The sequence below is a fragment of the Zingiber officinale genome, chromosome 10B, assembly GCF_018446385.1.
Source record: "Zingiber officinale cultivar Zhangliang chromosome 10B, Zo_v1.1, whole genome shotgun sequence".
Lineage (NCBI taxonomy): Eukaryota > Viridiplantae > Streptophyta > Magnoliopsida > Zingiberales > Zingiberaceae > Zingiber > Zingiber officinale.
Window position 1 is genome coordinate 1,118,404 of NC_056005.1, and position 15,065 is coordinate 1,133,468.

Consider the following 15,065-nt stretch of genomic DNA (forward strand, 5'->3'; position numbering starts at 1 on the left):
AAACTTATGTCTCCACTCATTAGAACTTTTTTGTTGAGCTTTTTCAACTTTATAAATCTGTTAAAAAAACTGCATTGCAGATGCTCTTAATGTTAGTCAATTTGTCCCTAATTCACAACGGAGGAGATAATAATTTATCCTTATATTAATACGGAAAAAATAAATTATCAATGAATTAGTCATTAACACACTGTCTACCCCAAAACTACAACATTCCATATCTTAAGCCGAGAATCTAACATGGCCATTCAATACCCAATTTGGTGCACAATAAAATCCATTTAAATCCACATTGATTGCACTGTGAATGCATTACAGTTACCGTATCACAAATATTTTCTTATTTAGTGCGATTTTTAATTAGTCTAAAAAGATTTGTTCTATTCAAAATAAATAAATATTTTTTTTATTAATTCTTTAATTAGGACTATAAATTACGAGACTAGCTCCGTTCGCTCCTCTGCTCTGTTACTTTACAAGGAAAGCGAGATGTTTGGGGAAAACTTGTACCAGTGCTTCTCCGGCCATCGCCGTTCGTCCCGTTGCCGTTGCCGTTGCCCTACTCTTCCGGCGCCCGCCGCCTCTTGTTCCTCTTCTTCCTCCTCCTCCGTCGTCTTCAAGCACTTCAATTGCCTGTTCGATCCTGGCATGACGCCGGCCGTGCTTCCACCCCGCTCCACCTCCCCCGCTGGTAAAGGCGCCTCCTTTTTCCCCTCCTCGTCATCTTCCGGCGACGGCATAGACGGAAACGAGGTCTCCAGCTGCCTCTCCGAGCGTGACCTCTCCTCCGCCATCGCCTCCCGCCGCCTGCTGCCGGCGTCCCCGGGGCGGTCCAACTCCAGCGTGGACTCCTCCGCGGCGCCGGCCGCCTTCGGAATCAGGGGCATTTCCGCCGCCGCCGTGCCCACCTACTCGCCGGACCCCTACGGCGACTTCCGCCGGTCGATGGAGGAGATGGTGGCTGCGCTCGGCCTCGACGCCGCCGGCGACCACCGCGCCCGCCGTCTCCACGAGCTCCTCCTCTGCTACCTCACACTTAACCGGAAGCACGCCCACAAGTACATTGTCAGCGCTTTCTTCGACCTCCTCCTCGCCCTAGCCGCCGCCACCTCCGCCGCCGAGGATAATAGCTCCACCGCTCGATTCGCCACTGCCTCCTCCCAGCTGTAGATTGTTAACTCGACATGCGTACGGCATATCTGCTAAAGAATTATTCTCTCTGTCAGATCCTCGTCGGATCATATCTGCTAACATATACGCCATGCTTACTCGACATGTAGACGAGATTACTACTAATACTACTACGAAGCATCATCTTAATCTTTGCTCTGATCAAGTGTCTCATGTGTGGACGAGGACAGTTTCTCTGGTCAAATAAACTCCTCTTACTGGAATTGACATAAAGATGAGATCAATGGTGGAGTCAGATCGAAGTAGTGCGCGCTGGAAAAGCTGTCCCAGACTCGGCCAATGCATCTCAGCGCACTGAATCAAAGATGCCAAAGACTTCAATTACTGTCTTTTTGTTTATCTTTCCAGAAAAATAATTGGCGACGACAATGCTGTTCTCTGTAAATTTGTTGCAGAAGTTGAGTGCGTGTGCAGAGGACTGCAAATATGGAAACAGGAAGATCAGTAAAAAAAAAACACCGCAATCTAATCCATTGATGATGGACTATGAATTTGTTCTTCTTTTGAATAAAATATCTATGTGTAATCTATCGTATCGGCAAAAGTTTCTTGTACCCATTTTAAAACCACTCATGAAATGACACGCTATTTGATGTAGTGTGGGGCCATGTAGCTGTGTGGAATTTTAGTTCCGACACGGAGTGTGACTTGTCTTATATAATTGTATGGAATATTGATTATATATATCAATTGATAGAAGCCATTTTCGCGGAGACTGGAGGCCGATCGGCAGTAAAGGTGAGTTTTGAATCTGTGATTTTCCTCGGAAAGAAGGGAACTTGGACCTCTTTTCTCTTCGTTAGATCACGGTGATTACAAATGTTCCATTTTTTTTCAATATGATTTGGTTGCTTTTGGAATTTCTGCTTCCGGTTGTGAATCTGACTGTTTAGTTGGCTGATACTGAGATTACAGTTGGTCTCGGTATATTCTTCAGCCCGTTGTCTGTTCTAGACTCGAAATCTGCGGTTTTTGTGTATTTTTATGGCGATCTAGGGTTGTTGTTTAGATAACCAAAACCTAGATTGGGATTTTGGCGATAGTGGTAGATCTCTTGATGCAAGATCATGTTTTACTTTTTCTGCATTATGAGGATTGAGAATTCATAACGTGACCAATTTATCTTGGACCTTTGGAATAAAGCTAGGATTTTTTTTTTCTCCCGATCTCGTGACAGAAATATGTAACTTCTGTTCGGAACTTTGCAGCTAAGCTACAAATGGGAGAATCCAGTGCAGAAATAGCAAAGGATGTAACTGAAGTAAATTCTCATCTCTTTTTGATTCCTCTTAATCTCCCACGTGTTTTTTTTTTTTCTCACTGCAAAACATTAACTATTAATTGTCATGCTTATTTTTTAATCGTCTAAATTTTCAGTTGATTGGAAAAACCCCACTGGTGTATCTCAATAAGGTAGTAAATGGCTGTGGAGCCCGGATTGCTGCGAAGCTTGAGATGATGGAACCTTGCTCCAGCGTCAAGGATAGGTAAGGATTTATGATGTTCGTGGTAAATAGAAAATCAGTGATTTTTTCCCACCTTTAATTAACATTTCTTCACTTCAGAGTTTTCAGTGATTTCAATTAATGAGTTGATAATTTTTCCTGGCAGGATTGGATACAGCATGATTGCTGATGCGGAGGGGAAGGGTCTTATCACACCAGGACTGGTAAATCAGTTCTTCAATCGCTTATTTCTGTCTAAAAGAAGTCAAGGCAAATGCTTATTTTGGCCATGAAATAAATATTTCTTCTTTTGAAGAAAAAAACTCATCTAATTAGCTTACCTTCACATTGGTAATCTGCACTAGCATCTCACATTTTACATCAATTATCCATTCAAACAATGTTTAGTCCATCTTTAGTGGTCCTTTAAAAAGGTATATCTATATAAACCTTTAAATTCCTCAATAGAAGAAAGGAAAGGAAAGAAAAGAAAAGAAAGGAAAAAGAATTCCATTTCCTAGTTTATTCTTTCTTTTTCAATAGAGAGGAAAGAAGAGGGATTTTGGCTCCAAATTTGATCCATAATATTGTGGTGATTTTCTTTCCTTTGAAAATTTTAGTAAGGAAATGAAATGTATTGAAAATTGTGCTTTCCTTTCTGTTCCACTCAATTTCATCAGAGTAAACACAACAATGAAGAAGTCTTCAGAGATGATGCTTTCTGTTTCCAAGTAATAGTAAAGGATATTATAGTGCTGAAAAGAACTTCCGTTGATAAATCATTGTGTAAACAATGATTTTTTTTCCATTGCTTACTATCCTGTTAAGTCTGCAAATGTTTTATTTTAAACAATGAATTGTTTTTTTTTTTTGTTCATTACTTACTATCCTTATAAGTCTCCAAATGTTTTAATTAAATAAGCATTTGCCAATTTTTTCTCTGTGAAGAGTGTCCTGATTGAGCCAACTAGTGGTAACACTGGTATTGGACTGGCTTTCATAGCTGCTGCCAAGGGTTACAAGCTCATTCTTACAATGCCCGCCTCAATGAGTATTGAGCGAAGGATCATTCTTAAAGCTTTTGGTGCGGAATTGGTTCTCACTGATCCAGTTTTGGGAATGAAAGGTGCTGTTCAAAAGGCTGAAGACCTTGCTGCAAAGACACCTAATTCTTATATTCTTCAGCAGTTTGAAAATCCTGCTAACCCCAAGGTATATATTATGCGATGTTATTTTTGAAACTTTTTACATGCAAAAGTAGTTATAATTTATGTTTGGTTTATGTGTGTAGATTCATTATGAGACAACTGGACCAGAGATCTGGAAAGGAACTGGTGGAAAGGTGGATATGTTGGTTTCTGGTATTGGAACAGGAGGCACAATTACTGGTACAGGAAAGTATCTCAAGGAACAAAATCCCAACATTAAGGTAGTATCAACAGAAAAATACTATCTACTGTTATCATCTTGTACAGTCCTTGGGCAGTTTCCTTTTCCCCTCTTTTACATGGTATATCTGCTCATTGTTTATTCTTTTCTATTTGTAGCTTTATGGTGTGGAGCCAGTTGAAAGTCCTGTGTTATCTGGAGGAAAGCCTGGTGAGCTAAAACTTAATCAAGTGTTTCCCTTCTTGTTCTGAATTCTATGTTCAGTTTTCTAAATTGGTAACATAGCTTACTCAAAAGAATGTTCACCTTTATTAGTCCTCTCATCCTTTGTTACACATAATATGTGCCAAACATAAGTAGCTTTATATGCCATGTCAATGAACTTACCAATAGAGAAAGCTTGGATTTCATGCCTTGGTCGATAAGAATCCTCTTTGAATCACCCATTCTGCTTTGATGCAGCAGGAGATGAATTTGAATTTTTCAATCTGATGCAGCTAGGCATTTCTATTTCAAGGGAAACAATAAAAAAAAATCAATAATCTGTAATTCTAAGTATATTTACTTCCGTTATTGGCTTTTTTGCTTTCTTGACCAATGTGGATTTCTTTTTTTTTAAATAAAAAATAATTTCAGGTCCCCATAAAATCCAGGGGATTGGAGCTGGTTTTGTCCCTGGTGTTTTGGATGTTGATCTCGTCGATGAAGTTATTCAAGTAAGTCTGAGAAATTTGTTTACTGTCATTGTTAACACACCATGTTAGTCCCAGTTCTGAAAAGTGTTCAGGGTGCTAAAATAATGTCATCAACATTCATCAGACCTTCAGAGACGGTGACAAATCTTTTGGTTTCCAGTAGCCGTATGGCTTTCATTTCTTGTTTTTTAGAGCCTACAAATTGTTCTGTAACGTTGAGAAAGAACAACAGTGTATTACATTTCACGTGCCGATGACCAGGTCACAAGTGATGAATCCATTGAAATGGCAAAGCTTCTTGCACTCAAAGAAGGTCTGCTGGTGGGTAACGTTTTTCTTAAACGTCCTTCTTGATTCAAGTTGTCACCAATTCTAATTTAATAAAAATCACATCAAGGTCTTATACCGATATAAGTGCAATATACGTTGCAGGTAGGAATATCATCTGGTGCTGCTGCCGCGGCAGCCATTAAGATTGCACAGAGGCCAGAAAACAAAGGAAAACTCATTGTGGTAAGTCCCATTTCATTTTTTTCCTTCAATGTCCAACATACATGTTTGAATTAAAAAGAATCATCACTTGCTTATGAGGTATTTACAATTTATTCAAATACTGCTCCCACTATGGTATGCCATTTCATCATCAATGATCTTGCATTCTCATCCAGCCATTTCTGTCTTTGACTGATCAATATCAAATTGGCATACTTGATTACTCCGAGTTATATAACAGTCATCCTCTTCCCACTTATAATTTGTAACAATGTGCTCTTTCACTTTGGTGAAGGAAAGTTTCCCTTAGCACTCTCAGCACTATGTTTACCTAAATGAATAGAAAAGAGATACTAAAGAACTAAACGGAAGTAGATACATTGTCTTGTACATTTTAAAGATGCACAAGTGGTAGAAAATTAGTTTTTTCCCCACATTGTACTACAAGGAAAGTAAAGGAACTTTCACTTTAATAGCTATCTGTATCTTCTTTGGCGCAGGTCGTCTTCCCCAGCTTCGGCGAACGTTACCTTTCGTCTGTGCTCTACCAGTCAATCAAGAAAGAAGCTGAGAACATGGTTTTTGAGCCATGAAGTTTCTTTGTGCGCCAAGAATCCTTATCCAAGCAATTCGACGAAAGCAGCCGGAAGGCTCTACCCTACTGCAATTGTCCTTGTCAGAAACTTTCCAAGTTATTTAATGAATAAACTCGAACAATTTCCATAATATAAATAAGTGAATTTGAACCTCATCTGATAGATTTGGTATAGAATATTAGTAACGTTTGTGTATCTGGTTGATGTGCTCCAATTCTGCCGTCGAATTTGACTAAACTAAAAATGCATATACATATTATATTGCTCAAGCATCATGTAAGAACAAAATATCTGCTTTTGAATAAAAGAGTGCGCTTGACATTAATTATTATATTTATACACAATGTTTTTTTTAGTAGATCAAATTCTAATTGAGTTGTTATTGTCAATTCCCTGTAGAGAAAGATGACAAGAGTGCGAGGAGCCACAGCCACATCAATAGCAATTGTTCTTCTTCAGACAAAATCTACATACATATCACTATCCTTCCTCTCTATCAAATTGCAAACCTTGCATAAGAAATGATTACTACTTGGCGGTGATGATCAAACAGCTACCTGAAGAGACTCCAAGGAGACCACAACATCCCTCATCAGAGGCCTTGCCTTGAGGTTGTGATTGAGGCAGTGGCTGGCCAACCATGCCACCCTCTGAGCAGCTTTCTCAGGGTAGTTTTTCCCTAGCTTGGGATCCACAATGGCAAACACTCTCTGTCTCTTGGTCAGATATGGCCCTGCCCAATCCACTAGTGTCTGCTCGCCCGCCGGCCGACACTTGTCCAGCGACCTCTTCCCCGTGAGGAACTCCAGCAGCACGACTCCGAAGCTGTAAACATCGCTCATCGCCGTCAGATGACCTACAAACACCAAGAGTTCACATCCAGTTCCACTTGGTAAACTGAACCAACACAATTGTAAATAGAGAGTTTCAAACTGAAGTTTCATGTACCCGTCTTCAAATATTCTGGTGCTGCATAGCCACAAGTCCCCATTATTCTAGTTGAAACATGAGATATGTCCCCTACTGGACCATTCTTTGCGAGGCCAAAGTCTGAAAGCTTTGCATTGTAATCCTAAGTGTAGAAATGATGAGGAAAAAATATCTATAAGATGTTCCATGCATTGAGAAGATGTAACAACGGCAAGAAAGAATTTTTAGATGGCTAACATTGTCTAAAAGAATATTTGATGTTTTAAAATCGCGGTATATGATTGGTTTTTCGGCATCATGGAGGAAAGCAAGCCCCTTTGCAGCATCAAATGCAATCTTCATTCTGATACCCCAAGGAAGGCAGCCAAGCGCTCCTGTCACATGGAACTTAATTTTAATTAACCAGAGATATCTACATGATTCATATTTAAAATGCAAAATCACTATGAAAGCTCGCATTAAGTTTTGTTGGAAAAAAGTAAAACCAATTATTCTACTATTAAAATAACCTATGATATCAAATGATTGAGAACTATGATAACATTGTTAATTTCCTATCTATCTTTTGTTGGTTAAAAGTAATTTCAACTATGATGTAAATATTTTCTGTTCCATCTATTTCAACAGAAAAACAAAGAATATATAGAAGAAAAGTATGATAGAGGATTGAAATGAAAAAGAAAAACAGATTGTGTAGAAGTATTTTGTTTTTTGTTTTCCTAAACCAACAGTCAGTCCTTTCTTAACAGGTATCAATCAGAATTGTCAAATTGGATAAGAACAAATAACAATTATTCAGCAAAATAAATCAATTGGAGAAGGAAGTTGATATTTGTGGAGAAGCATGTCTACTAAAAGATTGATGAAGAGAAGTTTGAAATTTCTGAAAAGGAGAAGATTACTCGAGAAGAGAAGAGATTCCACATTCCCCTTGTCCATGAACTCATATACCAGTACTCGGTGCTCGTCTTCGCAGCAGTATCCAATCAATTTCACCAAATTCGGATGCGAAAGTTGCCCAAGGAATATAACCTCAGCCTAAACACATCAAAAGCCAGCCTTAAAGACGACTAACATCAATCGAAACGACTCAAACTATTGCAGGAAATCAAGCTGAAAATAACTAAGAAGAGTTCCTATATATTTACCAGCCACTCTCTGTGACCCTGGAAACTGTTTTCAGCATCATGGACCTTCACAGCCACTCTCTGAGGTTGAAGACCCTTCTTGAGGTTCTCAGTGATGAACCCTGCGTACACGCGCCCAAATCCCCCAATTCCCACACTGTTCTTGAAATCTGCAGTAATAAGCTTGAGTTCACTGAAAGTGAAAGTTTCTAGAGGATTCCCTGCAGCCTCCTTCCTCAGATCCTCGACCTCCTTTGCGTTCGACGGCAACTTGCTAATCTCCTTCTCTTTTTCCTCTCTTGGACTTTGAACTTGTGGAGATTCTGATAGAAAGAACTGATTTTGAATCAAGAAAATCAATTAACATATTCAGAATTATTATAACTGAAAACGCACTCACCTATCTTTAAAGAGGAAGAGACTCGTCTGATGGAGAGGTTCTTAAACCAGCAATTTCCCATGAATACCAGTAGAACTATTCACCAAGATTGCATGTTACTGAGAGATTATATGAGCTTTGGCTTCTTCAAAGAGAAGGTAACAAGATATATAAAGAGTTGAAGTGATCAGTAAACCGTGTCCAGGCTATGGATTGCCCGAGTAAAGACTTGGTCTACCTTCCTCTAAATTATTTTGAGATGAAAATCGAGACCATGACTGCTCCTCTGACTGGGTTATTTGTAGAGAAACCACAAGTGTTCTTGGAGAGAAGTAGAGCTGTAGTTTCGGCATTCTGGAGGTGCTTTAAGTCACTATAACATTTCAGAAAAGATGTGGATGGAATGTCATTGTAAAAATCAACGTCTCACCACTCACCAAAGAGGAAGACTGAGTGGAGTCAATATTGATAGTAGAAGAAAGAAGAGTAAATGGATTAGCAAGAAGAATTAATATTGTTTTAATATTACCACTTTCTTAAACAAATAATTCATTTATATTCAGTGATAGACTTTCTAACTAGTTACTATTTGATACGATGCATAATAATAGGATCTGATAGTCAGAAGTTAAAAAAATATGACAATCAAAAGTCAAAGGAGATGTGATAGTCAGAAGTCAAGGGGATGTGATAATCAACATACGGAATAGAATCGTCTGGGGGTATCCGGTGTATAAAACCAGGGCGGGGTCTACTGGTCAGGAAACCAGGTCTGCGACAGGACGCGTGATCAGGACAGAAGTCTGACCTGGCTTTGCCGGTCGGGTTTCCTTAAGCTAGCTCGCATAAACAGATTTATCATTCTCGGTTGGGTCTGAATCGGGATAGCATGGAGAAGGGGACTCTGGTCACGCCCCTTCGTCCATCCAGTCTATTCCTCAGCACTTAGCTAGACCGACCCGGACTCCCTCAATCACACCCGGGCGAGAAAGAAGGCGCTACGCGCCAACAGATCAGGGAATCGTAACCACCTGTCAAAGAATAATTACTGTATGTCAGAGAATATTTTAATAGTCAGGGTCATCTGCAAATAGAGCCTTCCTTTAGTCTATAGGAGAAGGTCACATGTCTTCCACCACTTGACAAGTCCTGACACCTGACACCCTCTGACAAATGTCAGTCTCTAGAAGGTACGCATTGTCATATAAAAAGGAGTGTCCTCTCCCTTGCGTAGGTACGCTTACTCGCACACTTGTCTACTTTTCTTCTTCCTTGAGCGTCGTAGGGCCTGTTCCGGGGTCTTTTTCCCTAGTTCTTGGTCTCTAACGTTCCGTATGCTTGTCTGAGTGTGCGCAGAGTTCCAGTACCGCCGGCTCATATCCAGTAGATCTTCAAGGTCACGTGGAGGTCTGTTCGCCGAGGCCCGTACTACCGCAACATCATAGTTTCTCCTCCGTCAACACCAGCGATACCTCATCCGATCCAACTTTCATAATATCCGACTCAGTTTCCGGATAAGATGACTCTTCAAACTTCGAATCTTCAATACACATTTGAAATCTTGCGTCTAAATCGTCCATCAGACTGACCATCCACTGATATAATTGACGGTTGAACCAGTAAAGTTAATTAGGTGGTCAGTGAGTGAAGAAGATCCTAATAATGGAGTTTAAGAGAAGAAATCACCACTTTTGTATTGTCAGAAACTTGTTTTAAAAAAAAAAAAAAAAAAAGAAAGAAGAAAGAAGAAAATATTGGAGACGGCTTTATTTTAATTAACAGGATTAGCTCATGTGTCAATTTCAATGAGCGACAAAAAATGGTTGCTTAGCCAGTAATACAGAAGAGGCAGTTAAATGAGCTCAGCATAATCTCGTGATTAATGAAACAAATCTGTTGAATTGTTTAATTATTATCAATAAAATAGAAAAGGAGCTTGAATAATTCAAGTCAAATGGTAGACCAAGCAATTACAAGATTGCATTAAAAGTCAGAGAGATGAATACGATTTATTTGTTGGTACATACGATTTATCTGTGGGTGCAAGATTTAGCATTTAGACGAGAAGAGAGAAGATGAATAATGATCAGCATTTTACTACACCGCGTCAGAAAATTTCAACGTTAATTTCCATAATTTTAAAAACAGATAATACAATTTTCATTATATCCTCCCACCACGAAATAATGTCCTTAAATTTTTTTATTTTATCCATTTAAAAATTTTAAGTCAGTCAGTTTTGGATATTGATGGACTTGCGCTATTTAAAAATTTAATATTTTTAAATTAAGGGAGTCTGGAAACTCATGGATAGAATTAGTAAGTGATTATCATTATCTTATAATAAATTTGTAATAATTTTTTAAAACTTTTATAAATTTAAGAATTTACTAGTCTCACTATATGCTATCTAATTCAGATTTAGCGAGGCTTCCTAAAGTAATTTAGAGTTATCTAAATGTAATAGAGATCCTCTAGTCCGTAAATTATGGATCAGGAGATGGTCCATTAAGGACCTTTGATTTGGATGGATCCTATTTTTAAATAGGTGGGATCCATCCAAATCAAGGGTCTTCATCAGTGGATCATCCCTTGATCCGCAATTTGTGGATTAGAGGATCTATTCTCATCTAAATGAGTCAAGTTTGTTTAAAATTGATTTCTAGACTAAAAAATTGTGAATCATTTCAAATAAAAATAATGTTTTCATTTAAATTAGGAATTCGATAATATAAATTGAGAGTAATAATTTTTTAAAAATTTATGTAAAAACTCGGAGATATATACATATAAATTCATGTCACATGTGATTATTTCGTAACAAAAAAGGAGGGATATAATGAAAATGTACTATGTGTTTTTAAGATTATGAAAATTAAGTATGCGATTAAAAATGAATAATATTCAAACTTTCTTATGTTGGTTGGTAAAATGCTGAACAATGATAAGTGAGTAGTAGTAGGAGAGCTAAAGCCGACTTTGTCAATGAGGAAATTTTTTTGGTCAACTGGTAAGACTGAAAGAGTCAATCAATATACGGTTTCTACGTCGATAAATCAAACTAAATTTAGTCAAAGATCCCAACCATAATTCTCTGTTTTTTATTTTATTCAATAACTTGTTCGTTTAGTTTTACTGTTTAAGATTTCTTGAAATATAATAGAGTAGGTTGAGAGAATATTTATATTATATAACATTATTTTAAAATATTCTCAATTCGATGGATTTGAGAGTTTAGGAAGAAAGCCATATTCGATCATTAATAAATTTTGATTTTTTAAAAATGATTTCATATTGAATTGAAAACCATTAAATGTTTTAAATCATCGAGATATCATTTAAAAGTTTTGATTTCTTATTATTATTTGGGACAATAATGAAAAGGGCGTCCTTTGGTATTTCAATAATCCCAGAGATGTCTATGCTCTCATTAATTGAAATAGTTAGTGCTTATATGGATATTTATTTTAATAGGTCTGTCAATTTTAAGTGGATGTAAAAATATTTTATTAGGTTCTTAACATCCTCATGCAAGGGGTCTTTCGACTAGGACAAATGTTCTTTATGATTTATCTTTTCTAGAATATGTGAATGTGAGATCATTTTGAAGGGACCATTGATGTGAGGGCTTCATATTTTGAGAGAGGATGGTCTATTTTTTTGGACTAAGGGATGGTTCATAATTCAATTATGATCGAATCATGATCGTAATATGATTTGATAATAATTAGTTGTGATCCCTCTGAGTTCATCTTCCCACCTAGGTCGGACTACCTGACGCTGAGCGGGAAGTGGCTTCCGGACAACCTTCGATCGTTTGCCTCAACCCAAACTACAACTTAATTAGAAAGATGAATCGAAAGAGGATCGCAACTAATTATGACCAAATTACAATCACAATCTTATCACAATTAAATTATTGATCATCTTTTAGTCCATAAAAAATGAACCAAAGATCCCGTCTCTCATATTTTACCCATCAAAGAAATATTTATTTTTTTATTTTTTTTTTATCAAAACGTACAAACATACCATTTAATATTAAAAAAATAATATGCTAAGGAAAAAATTTTAAATGCTCAAGAGTAAACACATAAAATGATGAAATCCATAAAAAAAATAAAATTATGAATTATGAATTTATATATCTATCATTGAGTATTTGATTGAAGTATCACTCTTAATATTATTAATTCGTTTATTTATGAATGAGACGGACAGATATTGTCAGACAAAATAAATGCTAACTGCTACCATTTAAACTTATTCCATTTAATAACATTCATATGGCAATAATTATATTTTAGAGTGGGTAGAACGCGTTTGATCGGTTCAACTACGTCATTTTAGAATGAACTGTTAGATTGACAAAAGCATTTGATAAAAAAAAATGAACTTATACGATGATTTAAAAAAATAGAGAAGCTTTTTTTATTTTTACCTTATTATTTTCTCCTAAGTTTTCAAAAGAGCTTTCTTCTCTCATACTGACGTTGAGTTAATTATATGGCTGTGCTGGTCAAGTAAGCCAGTGGCAGGGGACGATAGATGAACTAAGAAGTTAAGGACGAGTAAGACGGCTTCCGAGGCGACTTCACTAGCGAGCAGAATTGAACCTTAAAGAAAAGAGATGAGAGATTCAGACTAGGCTTTTTTCTTCTGGGTCGGAGATCAGGAGGTAGGAAGCAGGGAGAGCAGCTATTAAAGCTACGGAAGCAAGAGCAAGGCAAATAAAATTTCCCTTTCAATTTATACAGATCAAACATTTACCCCGGACAATGGTGTAGCATATAGCACCTTTTTAATATATTCATCAAAATTCCAATTTCAACTCATTGACGAATGAATTATCTTTAATAAATGATTGATCTAAAAATACTGATTAATACATCATCCATTGCAAAAGTTTTCTGCCAAAATCGAATTAATCATCCCTAAGTTAATCAACTTAAACTGAATATCTAATGACAATTTAAAAAAAAACTACAAATCAAATATTTTGGTAAAAATAATAAAAAGGATAAAAAGTGTTAAAACACACAAACGATACATTAATGACAATGTGTTTGCTTCAAAATAATAAACAATAAATAATATATTTTCTTATAGAGACGAAGCAATCATTGAGTTACTCAACCAAATAAGGACATCTTTAATATAAAATTTTTAAAAAGATTTGTAAAATGAAAAAGCTAAATAAAAAAATTTTAATCATTGTAGATGTAAAGTGATCTGGTGGTAAGATGTGGCCTGTCCAGTAGGAGGTCAAAGTAGGTCAACGTATGAGATAGACGCTCGATCAAACGAGCTACCTTCCCGATTAGACGGAAGAATAGCCGACCCGACACTTCAATAGTTCGGTTTGATGCCGAACTTCCAACGTTCATAAGGCAAAGCAAGAAGAGGCGAAGGCCGAGCGACCATCCTGCTCGGCTAGACCATGGACGCGGCCTCAACCCGGCAAGTAGGGCTCACTCGCTCGACAAGGTGAAGCCAGCTAGCAGCTCATTGACCGAGCGGACACTCTGCTCTACCGCCGCCTCACCTGAACAACAAACTGGCCGAGCGGCTCTCCCACTCGGCCCGATAACAGACAAAGAAAGTTGTTGGCAATATCTTCTTAGGCACCAGTGTCGCCGACAAGAGACATAGTCGGTGGCATGGTCAGACAGAGAATTATACGGTGGAACCTTCCACTATCGCATCAGGGATATGCCTGGGTTATTAAGGTATGACGTCAAACACGCTTTTCTGACACGTCCATTCCATGTATGCTTTGAGGAATGTGCACGTCTCGGGGAGTGTGCACGCGCCTCTTGGGAGCCCTATATAAAGACCCTCAGACTTCGACGGAGGTACGCTCACTTTTTTACACTGTAGCTACAGTTCTCATTTCCTTGTTGCTCTATTTCTTTTCGCTATAGATCTTACTTGAGCGTCGGAGGGCCATCGCCGAGGAACCCCTTCCCGGCTCGGCGTTGTGCTTGCAGGTCCACGTCAGCAGGATATCTACGTCTTCAAAGTCTTCGACTAGTCAACAAGAGCGTCACATCCCAGCGTCCATCGACTCAGCTCTCGGACAGGAACAAATTTAGCGCCGTCTGTGGGAAAAAGATTGTCCTGCAGAGGTCGATCGGGATCCAACTCATCTATCAGCCGATCAGCCAAACGGTCACTAGGCCACTTGTCTAATTAGTCGGACTTGCAGTCTCCTTCGACTAGACTTGAGGGGGAGGCACGTGATTCGGTGGTAAGGTGTGGCCCGCCTGGCAGGAGGTCAAAGTAGGTCAACGTGTGAGATAGGCGCCCGATCAAGCGAGTTACCTTCCCGATCAGACGGAAGAATAGCCGACCCGACACTTCGACATCTCAGTTTGACGTCGAGCTTCCGACGTTCATAAGACAAAGCAAGAAGAGGCGAAGGCCGAGCGACCATCCTGCTCGGCTAGACCATGGATGCGGCCTCAACCCGGCAGGCATGGCTCCCTCGCTCGACAAGGTGAAGCCGGCCAGTAGCTCATTGACCGAGCGGACACTCGACTTTGCCGCCGTCTCACCTGAACGACAAACTGGCCGAGCGGTTCTCCCACTTGGCCCGATAGCAGACAAAGGAAGCTGTTAGCAGTATCTTCTTTGGGACCAGTGTCGTCGACAAGAGACATGGTCGACGACATGGTCAGATAGAGAATCATACGGTGGAACCTTCCACTGTCGCATCAAGGATATGCTCGGGTTGTTAAAGTATGGCGTTAGACACGCTTTTCTGACGCGCTCATTCCAGGTATGCTTTGAAGAATGTGCACGCCTCGAGGAGTGTGCAC

General features: G+C 38.7%; 3 protein-coding genes across 6 annotated transcripts; 2 read left to right on the forward strand and 1 right to left on the reverse strand.

The window, feature by feature from the left end:
- The first annotated feature begins 362 nt into the window (after positions 1-362).
- On the forward strand, positions 363-1,576 carry LOC122028605 (transcription repressor OFP12-like). The gene has a single exon (XM_042587450.1). The coding sequence runs from the start codon at positions 490-492 to the stop codon at positions 1,168-1,170; it is 681 nt and encodes a 226-aa protein (XP_042443384.1). The 5' UTR covers positions 363-489; the 3' UTR covers positions 1,171-1,576.
- A 246-nt stretch (positions 1,577-1,822) lies between these two features.
- Positions 1,823-6,936, forward strand: LOC122028604 (cysteine synthase-like). Of its 4 annotated transcripts, XR_006124878.1 has the most exons (12): positions 1,823-1,929; positions 2,400-2,452; positions 2,569-2,678; positions 2,803-2,860; positions 3,585-3,848; positions 3,928-4,065; positions 4,184-4,235; positions 4,662-4,741; positions 4,982-5,041; positions 5,153-5,233; positions 5,713-5,887; positions 6,208-6,936. XR_006124878.1 is itself a non-coding variant. In XM_042587446.1 (11 exons), the coding sequence occupies exons 2-11, from the start codon at positions 2,411-2,413 to the stop codon at positions 5,803-5,805; spliced, it is 978 nt and encodes a 325-aa protein (XP_042443380.1). In that variant the 5' UTR covers positions 1,823-1,929; positions 2,400-2,410; the 3' UTR covers positions 5,806-6,003. The 4 variants fall into 4 exon arrangements, 3 of the variants coding, with proteins under 3 accessions (XP_042443380.1, XP_042443382.1, XP_042443381.1); XM_042587446.1 differs by lacking the exon at positions 6,208-6,936 and having other exon boundaries at positions 5,713-6,003; XM_042587447.1 differs by lacking the exon at positions 6,208-6,936 and having other exon boundaries at positions 1,883-2,000; positions 5,713-6,003.
- Positions 6,244-8,586, reverse strand: LOC122028603 (probable serine/threonine-protein kinase PBL16). The gene is made up of 6 exons (XM_042587445.1): positions 8,266-8,586; positions 7,887-8,188; positions 7,641-7,776; positions 6,976-7,112; positions 6,757-6,880; positions 6,244-6,664 (listed from the first exon to the last, which is right to left on the reverse strand). The coding sequence occupies exons 1-6, from the start codon at positions 8,324-8,326 to the stop codon at positions 6,354-6,356; spliced, it is 1,071 nt and encodes a 356-aa protein (XP_042443379.1). The 5' UTR covers positions 8,327-8,586; the 3' UTR covers positions 6,244-6,353.
- Between the last annotated feature and the right edge of the window lie 6,479 nt (positions 8,587-15,065).

Bases quoted from the DNA above. Each gene is read 5' to 3' on its own strand.
- LOC122028603 (XM_042587445.1), bottom strand. From the start codon at position 8,326: ATGGGAAATTGCTGGTTTAAGAACCTCTCCATCAGACGAGTCTCTTCC. The intron at 8,189-8,265 runs GTGAGTGCGTTT...TCTTTCTATCAG, and splicing joins CTCTTCCTCTTTAAAGATAG to AATCTCCACAAGTTCAAAGT. The intron at 6,665-6,756 runs GTACATGAAACT...TGGTGTTTGTAG, and splicing joins ACCAGAATATTTGAAGACGG to GTCATCTGACGGCGATGAGC.
- LOC122028604 (XM_042587446.1), top strand. From the start codon at position 2,411: ATGGGAGAATCCAGTGCAGAAATAGCAAAGGATGTAACTGAA. The intron at 2,453-2,568 runs GTAAATTCTCAT...CTAAATTTTCAG, and splicing joins TAGCAAAGGATGTAACTGAA to TTGATTGGAAAAACCCCACT. The intron at 5,234-5,712 runs GTAAGTCCCATT...TCTTTGGCGCAG, and splicing joins ACAAAGGAAAACTCATTGTG to GTCGTCTTCCCCAGCTTCGG.
- LOC122028605 (XM_042587450.1), top strand. From the start codon at position 490: ATGTTTGGGGAAAACTTGTACCAGTGCTTCTCCGGCCATCGCCGTTCG.